General features: G+C 43.7%; 1 protein-coding gene across 1 annotated transcript in view; it reads left to right on the forward strand.

Moving 5' to 3' along the window:
- GPR179 (G protein-coupled receptor 179) overlaps positions 1 to 10768 on the forward strand; it is a 56086-nt gene extending 45318 nt beyond the window's left edge. The window contains 11 exon segments of the mRNA XM_035347497.1: positions 327 to 436; positions 1143 to 1206; positions 1615 to 1754; positions 3294 to 3428; positions 4826 to 5045; positions 5640 to 5782; positions 6375 to 6431; positions 6920 to 7027; positions 7281 to 7436; positions 7538 to 7585; positions 9399 to 10768. Of these exon segments, the coding sequence (XP_035203388.1) occupies positions 327 to 436; positions 1143 to 1206; positions 1615 to 1754; positions 3294 to 3428; positions 4826 to 5045; positions 5640 to 5782; positions 6375 to 6431; positions 6920 to 7027; positions 7281 to 7436; positions 7538 to 7585; positions 9399 to 9551 (1334 nt within the window). The 3' untranslated portion in view covers positions 9552 to 10768.
- Positions 10769 to 11055: the final 287 nt, after the last annotated feature.

Consider the following 11055-nt stretch of genomic DNA (forward strand, 5'->3'; position numbering starts at 1 on the left):
TTGTTCAGTTGGCTCTTGGCATAGTATGTGAAAAACCTGAGGAAAAGATGCTTCTGTTTATCCTTTTGAATATACAGTGTGTATTGGTTACATTTTGTAGTTGTAATGAAGCTTTCTTCCTCCCTCTCCTCACCTGTGAACGGTTTAAACTATTTCCTTTTTCTTGCCCATCATCAGTTGCAATTTGACAAAAAGGCAGTCAGAAACACGAAGGGCAAACTGGAGTGCTAACATAGCCTCCCACCCTCCAGTGCCTGTGTAGTGTCTGTAGTCGTGTCTGACACGTCAAGGCTCTGGGAGACCTCAGTCAGACTCTTCTTCTGCAGAGGACCTTTGGGAAAGCCTGGAAAAAGCTAGTGGTAAACCTATTGCTGCTGTGATGAATACATGGACCAAACAAATGGGATTTCCGCTCATTTATGTGGAAGCTGAACAGGTAAATTTTCTTGCAGTTCCCCACATAATAACTCTGTTTTTTCAGTACTTCAGATCAAATAGTCTGCGTTTAGATGTGTTTAAGATGGAATTTGGTAGTATCCAGTCGGTTAAAAAATAAAAATAAGCTTTGACCAGGAGACATCGCAGCGAATTGCGCTGTTTAGGAACAGAGCTGTTTCTAAAGGGAGCAGAGAGCAGCTCACTTGAGAAACCCAGTGGAAAGTGATAATGGAGTTTATCCGCAAGCGCTCTAGATCACGTGCTGGGAGTTTGCTGACATAGCCCGTTTGCTCTTTGTGTGTGAGAAGGGGGGAGGAAGGGAATATTTGAGCTAGGTCCCCTTGCAGCACAGTTTGCTTCTCGCTCCAGTTGGATTATGCTTACTCTACAAGATTGCAGACTGAGGATTAGTGGCTAAAAACTGAGGTCAGACAAAAGTCTGCCCCCCAAAAAATCAATTGAGGGTTAGGGGTATGTGTGTTTTAACAGTAACAGTGATTAATAAACTGGAATGAATTCTTGTGGTTAGCTTCTGTCTGTGGAGGAGAATGAAAGTTACTCCAAGTTTAAAAGTGCACAGAAATAAAGAGCGATATCCAGAAGCTGAGATGAGATGTGCTAGTAATTCCTTTCTCCTTTCATCCCATGAATATTGAAATAAGTTGCAACTCTTTTGAAATCTTATTTTTATTTTATTTTTTCAGCAAGAAGAGGACAAAGTGTTGAAGTTAGTCCAGAAGAAATTCTGTGCCAGCGGACCATATACTGGTAAGATGAGTGCTAGGAGCAGGAGCAGCGTGTTCAGATGCTTTTGATGAATGCCTGAAACTGATGTCCAGTTTAAGGCCAGTGCTGCTATCTGAGGAGCTCTGTAAGCTGCTGGTTTTATAGTCATAAATAAATAAAAATGCCTCGTATGGAAGTCAGCTCTATTTTTAAGATACAAATTCTGCCTACCTCCTCCGCTTATGGAAATTAAAGTGTTCGGCTTCAAAGGTGGTTTAGATTTTTGGCTTTGGAGTCTCGAACTGCTCTTTTCCTTCAGGTTTTTGTTAGTTTAAATTTAAGCAGACTTACTTAAACTGCCACTGAAACTTGTTTGAGCATCAGGCAGGTTTCTCAGTGTTTGCATACCTTTTTTCCTTAGGCCTTCCTTTTCTTGGTTTCCTCTTTTAGGGGAGGATTTTCCCATGTGGATGGTCCCCATAAGTATTTGTACAAGTGATGACCCCACCTGTGCCAAAATGCAAATATTGATGGACAAACCAGAGCTGACCTTGGTTTTGAAAGATGTTAAACCAGACCAGTGGGTGAAGGTGAGTTGTCACAACGGAAGAGAACATGTTCCTAGCAATAAGCTGGGTTGTCACTGTAATGTGCCCCTGCATTTCAATTTCCTCTTCTCTTTTTTTCCTTGCAATCTTGTATTTCTTGTGGAGGGGCCTTTCTGTGTTGCTGTTGGATATTGGCTGCTCTCTGTAATGCTTGCTTAGTGTGGTCCTTTCTCTCTTGGAAGTTTTGCTTCCAAGAGCAGTCCAGACGATGTAAACTGGAACGTTTTAGGAGTGCAAGCCCAGAAAAACAGAGCACCATTAAGTAGAGGCAACTTTTGATTTGAAATGTGGTGGCTTTTTCAGTATCCTATGGCAACCACAGTTTAGTTCAAGTCCATCCTGAGCAAAAATAGTCCTGTTTATCTTTCATTAAGTGTGAAGGTTTTCAATGGGCTATTACCAGGCGAGTACAAATCTGCAAGTGAAAAAATTCACTGTTGAGATCTGTTGCAGACACCAGTCAGAAACAGAATTTAAAAACTGAAAGACAGCAGCTGACTGGGATTATTGCCATATGAACTAATGAGGTTGAAGAATAATTGTTTCTAAGCTGGAGCTGTACTCCGAGAGGTGACTCCATGAAATAACAGTAAGGGTTAGTCTCTTTTTCATTCTAAATCAAACCTTTCCATTTAACTAACGGAATATTGCAGCCTTCAGACCTGTGTATTCCCTTGTATCACCTTATCTATCTGCTTCCCCCTGGTGATAGAGGGACATGTAACGAACAACCCTGAAACCCACCTGTCCAAACAAGACCGAAGATTGATACTGCTGCCTGAGAAGGCATCAGTTCGGCTCGGTCCACGGTGAATTTGTAGGACTGCTGCCTGCAAGGGTTGTCAGCCTCATGTTTTTAGTTAGTGCCACTGTCCCGAGGACTGGCAATTGGACTGACCAAAACTGTAGCACCAGCAAAAAGGGGAGCGACCTTTTGATGAGCTCAGCAATGTTTCTGGTTTATGTCTGGTACTGTTGTTCAACCAACCAAAATATTTGACTGCCTACACTGAAATACCAGCAGGTAGTAGCATGTAATCCATCAAACTTGCTGACCACGACTTGCTTTTATGCAGGGCAGAGGTACTTGTTCTCCTTTCTTAACTTGGATAGAGAACCATTTTCTGGAATTGAGCAAGTTGGGAGTGAGGTTACAAAAGTTAAGATTCTAGCACCAGCAGTCTCCTGCATTTTATCTTCCCAGTACATCACCACCCTTACTTCAGTTAGGAGTTACCCACAGAAGTTTCTCTTCTCTCCTTGTCCCTAGCCTCTGCTTCCTCATGCCAGCTCCCTCTCATCTTCTGCCTCTTAGAGAGCATTCCTTATTTAAAATTTTAGTGTGCCCTCCCCCCCCCCTTTATTTTAAAATTTGGTTTAAATGACTACTGACTTCTCTGAACTGCAGTAGTTTGAGAAACGTCTCATGGTACAAAACCAAAACAAACAAAACACACACACAAAAATAACATGCACTTTTGTTCCTTACTTTTAATTTTTTCCTCTTTTGGTACATTTCAGTTAAACCTTGGGACAGTAGGGTTTTACCGTACCCAGTATAGCCCTGACATGCTGGAGAACTTAATACCAGCGATCAAAGACCTCTCCCTACCCCCTGTGGACAGACTTGGCCTGCAGAATGATCTTTTCTCTCTGGTAAGCAACCTTTGCTATTCTGTCTAATAATGAGAGCTCTAGTAGCTGCAGAAAGCAGTGCTTGTCGGCCTCCGTTTCTGGAGGCAAAGCGCCTTTGGGATTACCGCATATATTTAACTATTAATTAGCTCAACAAGTTCTAACTTGTATCACAAGACTTAAATCCTGTGGAAGCAGTCTGTCTAACTCCCGTTTTGCTGTTATCTGTAGGGATGTATTATTTTATGGTCTTACAAAATTAATTGTTTTGAGAACTTGCTTTCTTTTAACTCCTAAAAATAAGGATATTTTAATTACCCCCTCAAAGATTTTGTCCAAGACTTTATCAGCACCAGGAGTTTTACCCAGTAGGGCTCGTTAAAGCTGGAGGAGGTGGCTGTTGGGGATTCCTACTGCTTAAAAGCAAGTTATTACCCCAAAAGCAGATGATACTAGCTCTGAACAATTAACGACTGTATTATCTATTTCAAATTGCACTTTCTTATTCTTGCTGGTTAGCAAATATATATATGGAAGCTTTGAAAACATGGTTTTGATACCCTGCCTCTCTAGATTCAAAGCGTGTAATTCACCATGGCTTAGTTAGAGGGTTTGAAACTGTAGCCTTGGTCACTTCCCTAATATTGCAAACCAGTGGGACAGAAAAAGGAGAAAATAATACAGGAACACTGCATTAGACTCCTGTCTTGGTTTCCATTTTTAATGGTATTTTATCATAGGTGAAGATAGCTTTGATAGTAAAAGTTGATTTTCACCCACTTTTCTGTACTGTAAGATACCGGTCCGCTTCCAGATTAAGCAGTCTGGTTGGAGATGCTCACTGTAGGTATCAGCAACTGAGCTGAGCACAGAAGTGTGTTCCTGATGCTCTGAAGCAGTACTAAATTTTGCTGGCAGAGGTGGAAAGGCAGTACTACTTGAACTGTTTCACGAGTAGCAAGAAGCAAAAATGGTCTCTGCAGTTTTACACTCTCAATTTAATGAAGAACAAAAATGAAGCCTCTAAATCTTCACAGTTTTTAGTTAAAATAAGATTTTGGTGGGTGTAGTATCTGGCTGAGAATAACTCTGTAGGTTTGTTATCTTTTGCCAGCATTGCTGCAGTTTTGTTAAGTCACTTAATCTTGCTGTCTGCTTCCTGTTTGCAAAATGTGCTTGTAATTACACAGCTGTCTCCTTGTGAAGTGCTTACCTGGGTATGAGAAGCGTGGTGTGCCCTGAGCAGACAGCTAACCTGTGTCTTAGCTGTGTCAGCTCACCCTGGCAGAACCTCACAGGAGAGCTGGCGTACAGGCTGTGCAAACTGAACGGATAAGACTCTTAAATAAGGCAATGAGCTATTAAATATCTTAATTCTGTCTGGAAGTAAAACTAACCCGTGTCTTTTCCTCTCCCAGGCCCGAGCTGGAATCACTAGCACTGTAGAGGTTCTAAAAGTCATGGAAGCTTTTGTCAATGAGCCCAATTACACCGTGTGGAGCGATCTCAGCTGTAACCTGGAGATTCTCTCAACTCTCTTATCCCACACAGACTTCTATGAGGAAATCCAGGTGTTCGTGAAAGATGTATTCTCACCGATAGGGGAGAGACTGGGATGGGACCCCAAGCCTGGAGAGGGTAGGAAAACTTACACTGTGGGATCCAATAGTGGTTTTGAAATGCTTCTGTGTAACTAAGCCATTGAGACTTCGGGAAGGGCAGAGAAGGAAGGAAGAGGAAGGTCTGAAGTAGGCATTTGTGGGTATTTTTATACTTAAACAGCCAAACCCCAAAACTGTCCTCTTTTCTCAAGTGCAAGCTAAAATAGTGAAACTTTTCCCTACCCGGTCACTGATTGAGTAAAAACTCTCTGCTTATTAGACTATAGGGATGGGAAGCCACACACATGCATGTGTACTTGTCGTAGTTAGTCCTGTTGTAGACTCAAATGGTTATTGCTACCAGCCTAGCTCAGATTACGGGCACAGCCTGATGTAGTTGCTCCAGAATTTTCTTCTCCTGACCCTCTTGCCATAGGAAAATCAGTGCATTCTTCCATGGGCACCAATGAGAGGGGGAAAAGTCCTAGTTTCTTTAGGTATCCCCAGGCACATGGCAGGATTATTATACAGCTCTGCCCTGATCAGTCTACATGGACTTAAAGAATTACGTTCATTAATTTAATTGCTGAATTGTCTCCAAATAACTGTATTTTATCCTGCTACTCATTAGGTCATCTTGATGCCCTTCTCAGAGGTCTGGTGCTGGGCAAACTAGGAAAAGCTGGGCACAAGGCAACATTAGAAGAAGCCAGGCGCCGATTTAAGGACCATGTGGAAGGAAAACAAGTTCTCTCAGCTGATCTGAGGAGTCCTGTAGGTTATCGTAAATTTTGATTCCAATGTTTTAGGCACATTTAGTGATGCAGAACAGCTCTGGTCTCTAGGTGATATTGATTTTGGGGATTGGGAGACTGCTCAAGTGCAGTGCTGAACCTGAGCTGACTTCTGTTCATTTTCATTTGTTTATGACCACCTTACACCCTCCAGTCTTAAAAGCAATGTGGGAAATTGTGCAGGGATCCTTGAAGAGCACTACAGGTGTCAACTTGGCCTCGCAGAGCACAAAGTCCAGCTGTGGTGGACATGGATTGGGTATACATGAAGTACTTGCTAGCTATGGCATGCTACAACGATGCCTTGCTCTGTTGTTTAGCTGTAGTTGAAATTACCCAGATTATGCTGAAACTGAAGAGCCCAAGGAGTTGATGAGTCTTTAAAATTCAGTGTTAAAACGAAAGGTGTCGGTGCAGGTATCTTCCAGATCTGTTCACCTGTCTGAAATCTAGCCTCAATACATAGAAACCGATTGTTGTTGTAGAGCCCTTTCATCCCTACTGCCAGCTTTGCTTCGCATTTCTAAAAGCGTGATTTGTGAGGGACTTCCCTTGTTTATGCTCTCTCCTAGGTATATGTAACAATTTTGAAGCATGGAGATAGTACTACTTTAGACACCATGCTAAAGGTGAGTGCACACTCCTGTTAACGCTGCCAGCTTATGCAATGAAAAGCTAAATATTTTACCCTACAAGTTCGTCTTAAGACGTAGTTTATCTGCAGACAGCCCCAGTCGGATGTTTTACGGATGGTGTGAAGGCTAGGGCTTGCTTGTGGTTTTCCTTGGTCCTTGCGTAGTGTGAAATTGCCACCTAGTGGATTGTTGCATCTCATTTTAGGATTATTTTTCATTGCTCAGAGGCACGGTTCTACTTGACCTTACATAAACAGCGGTGAAGATCAGTTTATTACTATTGGTACTTTCTGCTGATGGATGTGTAATGAGGTCTGTAATGTAGATAGCCGCAGGATTATTCACGAGCGTGTTCAATTTGTCCACGTACTTCGCTTGAAGACTAACCTAGAAGCTGTAGTGTATACAGCAACTTCAGTGGTGCTACTTGAGAGGAAGCCTTTTAATGCCATGCACTAACATTGTTCGCTCTGGCTTTGAAGCTTCACAAGCAAGCAGACATGCAGGAGGAGAAGAACCGAATTGAACGAGTTCTTGGAGCCATCTCCCAACCAGAACTGATTCAAAAAGTTCTCACCTTTGCACTTTCAGTAAGTTATTGGAAAAACCTGTTGTTTCCTTACATCATGAGGATACGTGCGTTCAGAGCACTTGGTGATAGAGCGCTGTACTCACGTAATGAAGGGAAGGAAGAATAGGTCCAGCAATTAAGTCTGATTTGTATCTTAAAGTTTGTGGGGAAAAAAACACACTATCCTGGATGTTCAGAGTAGAAATGCATAAAGCCAACAGGCTGTATTTGTTGGAACAATATTGAATATTTGTCCACGTTCTCACCTTCAGGAAGAGGTACGTCCCCAGGACACAGTATCTGTTATTGGTGGAGTAGCTGGAGGCAGCAAGCAGGGGAGAAAAGCTGCTTGGAAATTTGTAAGAGACAACTGGGAGGAACTTTATAATCGATACCAAGGTGGATTCTTGATATCCCGACTAATAAAGGTACGTGTGGCCAGGAGGAAAGTCCTGTTCATACAGCAGACCAAAACTAAGCTATGTTTGAAATGTTAACTGCCTACCCTCGCTTATTTTTTTTCCTTCAGCTAACAGTGGATGGATTTGCAAATGATAAAATGGCCGCAGAAGTTAAGGTAAGAATTGTATTTAAATAGATCATTAACTTCATCTGTGACAGATGTAAGCACCTGAGGGAAGAGCCATGAGTTCCGTGTGGTTTTTGGTTCTGAACTGAACTGAGGCTCTGCCTCTGACTACAATGACTGTTGGGTAGTCCCTGAATCGTATGGCTTTTGCTTGAGTTACTCTATTGAAATGTCTTAAATTAGTATTTTCACCGACTAATATGCAACTTTTAATGATGCACATTTCATTAGTCTTTCTCATTTACATTTTTAGAAACTGCAGCAGAGTTTGTGGCAGGGGTTTTGAGACTCCTTGAAAGATAGCCTTTAAAGATAACCGTGGTAAAATCCATAGTTGTTCCTACTTCTGTAGTAAACAGAGGCTTACACCACCACCTTGTTCCTCCTCAGACTGATAAAGCACTTGCTGTGCTGACTGCACATCACCCGGTGACTCTTAGAGGAATTAACGTGTTAAAAGTTAGCTAAATTCCATGTTGAAGTTCCAAGTTCTGTCGTCGTTTGTGCTGTGTATGAAGAGCAAGGCTTTGACACAAGACAGACTCGTGGCTGCAGAAAGCCTGTCGTGAAGTTGGTGGCCCGGGGCGATGTGATGTTGCCCCTGGACTCGAGCATCCCCTCAGACTTGGGAGTGTGGGCACCGGTCTTGGGAGCAGTTTGAGGCTGTGTGGGGGTTTTATTTGTTCTTTGCAGTTTTACAGGGGCTCCTTCTTGGAAGAGAAAACTTAAAAATGTGGCCCTTGATTATCACTTTGCCATTCGGAAAATTCCAGAAGAATTCTTATTTCAAAGATGTTCTGAGCCACAAGCTTTGTCTGTCTTTTTTTCATCTAGTGACCTCTTCCCTTAGAAAAGATCTCGTAGCACAAGAGATTTTACAGAGAAACCTTGCACTATAACTCATTTTTTTCTTAAAAAATACCTTACAAAACATTAACCAGAGCATCCTTCCATAACTAAATCATAACTAGCTTTCAAGAGAACTTCCCGAGACATGGTACGCCTAGGTTTTTTGCTGGAATGCTTACTGTGCCTGAGTCTCCGCGTCGCCCCGTGGCATACGTTAGTGTAAGGGGATCTGCTCGAGACAGGAGGTGTGCTGAAGCGGAGATGAAGGATGATGACTCCCTGCTGTGCCAGCTTATTCCACCCTTTAACCAGCTGCACCGAGCGGAGTCACAGAAGCCTCTGGTGCACTCTCTTCAGCCCGAGCTATCTGCAGGTGATCGATGCTGTTGATTCTGGAGGAAGAAACCTGAGAACATCCAGCAGAAGCCTGAGAGCTGCTGGTGCCTGGAGGTCATAATGCAGTTTGGACAGGGGCCTTCTTACAGTCCTGAGAAATCTGATCTCTAGATAAATGCTTCTGCAAAATGGCCCGAGGCTTCAGTTAGTGTCTTCTTCCAAGTGTCCAGAAATACCCACTTGGTTTGCTGCTCATTTGTTGCCTCCCAATGCGGGGCTGAATTCATCATTCAAGTGCCGCTCGCTGTCCCCGGCAGCGAGGTCAGGACGGACAGGAGGCAGCGTTTGGGCTGGTTTGTAGAAATGCTGCCGTGGCTTTCCTCTGGCGGAGGTGGACGCATTTTGCTGTTCCCAGTCTGTGCCTGGGATTACTGTCTTGCAAACTCAGCAAGCACTCTGCAGATTTTTCAGTCTATGAAGTTGGTGGGAGCAGATGATAGGAGCACAGAGAAGTGTAGGTTTTTTTTCTGTATAAACCAGGGAATTGGGGGACTTAAATATAACCTGGTCTGTGGCTGTTTACACCCTTACGGACGGTTGTGTGCTTTCTGTACAGGCCTTCTTTGAGAGCCACCCAGCTCCATCGGCAGAGCGCACTGTCCAGCAGTGCTGTGAAAATATTCTGCTGAATGCAGCTTGGCTGAAGCGGGACGCCGAGAACATCCACCACTACTTCCTGCAGCGCAAGGCCCCCCCAGCCATGGTGTGAATCCGTGCATGCCACTGCTGCAGTCCTGCTGCCTCATCGCGGGGAGAGGGAGGAGCTACCCAACAGCTGATTCATATGCCAAGAATTTGGAGTCTTTTTCTCAAACGGATGGGGATTGGACAATGAATGTAGTTAACTGGTTCCTGCTCACACTCCAGAATTAAATTCTATTAAAATTATCAGCAATTCAACAAAAAGAGAAAAAAGAAAAAAAGAAATCTGTAAATATGATAGTAATAAAATAGAGCATAACAAAACTGTGAAACTTCCTCAAGCCTTGTCAGTGGTTAAAATATTTAACGCCCTCCCCCTCCTGACACCCTATTGACAGATGTTCTGTTTTTTACACCCTCCCCCAGCCCTCCCCCCCAAAAGAAGAAACCGGTGGTTTCTAGGTCAGTGGAATGTTGTGGAGAGCCTGGGGCAGCAATGGGACAATGCCCCTGAGAGCGTTGTGTGGAACAGGTCCCTGGGCAGGGCAGGTAGCTGGCGTGGCGGAGGGTCTGCGCGTCATTCTGTGCGAGGTTCTGGGGAGATGTTCCCGCAGTCCCCCCCAATCCAAGGAGTAGGTTTCCCTCCCTTTTGTGTTACCTCTCAGCAAAAAGAAAAATGTTCTGTCGCTCTTCGGTTTCCTCCTCGGTTTCACTCGCTGATGTCCTTCTTAGAGATGATGGAGTTGTAAGGAAACATCTTTCATAGCCACATTAAATAAGAGAACGATTCATGCAATATTTTTTTTTCCTTACGAAACTGCACCCTCAAAATGCATGCAAACGAGGAGCTAAGTACTGTGTGACTGGTTCTCCCGGCTGTGTTAGGGCAGGGCTCTTCTCTTCAAGACACCGTTACTTGTCTCACAGATCCAGCTTGTTCAATCTCCTCATGGCCGTAGCAACACTAGCTTTTCGTTCCTTTCTGTGATGTTGATGGTAATTTGATTCAGAAGCCTTAAATTAGTGATGACTGGCGTGATGATGAAGTCTAAGCTGTGTGCCATCGTTTACTTCACAAAGCAGCGTGGTCTACTAACCAGGCACAACACCCTCTAATACAAAGGTTGAGCTCCATTTTTTTTCTTTAACAGGAATTCGTATTTGGTGTGGCTTAACTGTATTTCAGAAGGTCATCAGACTAACTGTCAGACTGCTTCCCTGAAACATTTTTGTGCTATTGTTTAAAAAAAAAAATAATTAAAACAGTTGGCGTTAATAAAAATGTCAATGTGAAATTCCTGTCCTCCCCTTGTGTTCTGTTTGAAGCCTGGGAGTGTCGCAGCTCTCCAGGGACGTAACTCCGAGGCGGTGGCAGCGGTCACCTGCCGCCGGCATCTCTGGCAGCCCGAGGAAAGCCCCGGTCCCAGCCCTCTCCTCTTTGCTCTCAGCACTGGGCCTTAGGGCAGGGGCGAGCAGATCTGTGTGACCTTGACAAAGGTGGTACCTGAGCGCTCAGGAACTAGCCGGGACGGAATTTGGAAGGTAAAAGGTGGAAAAAGAAAAGTAGCAAA

Source organism: Oxyura jamaicensis, chromosome 27 (assembly GCF_011077185.1).
Source record: "Oxyura jamaicensis isolate SHBP4307 breed ruddy duck chromosome 27, BPBGC_Ojam_1.0, whole genome shotgun sequence".
Classification (NCBI taxonomy): domain Eukaryota; kingdom Metazoa; phylum Chordata; class Aves; order Anseriformes; family Anatidae; genus Oxyura; species Oxyura jamaicensis.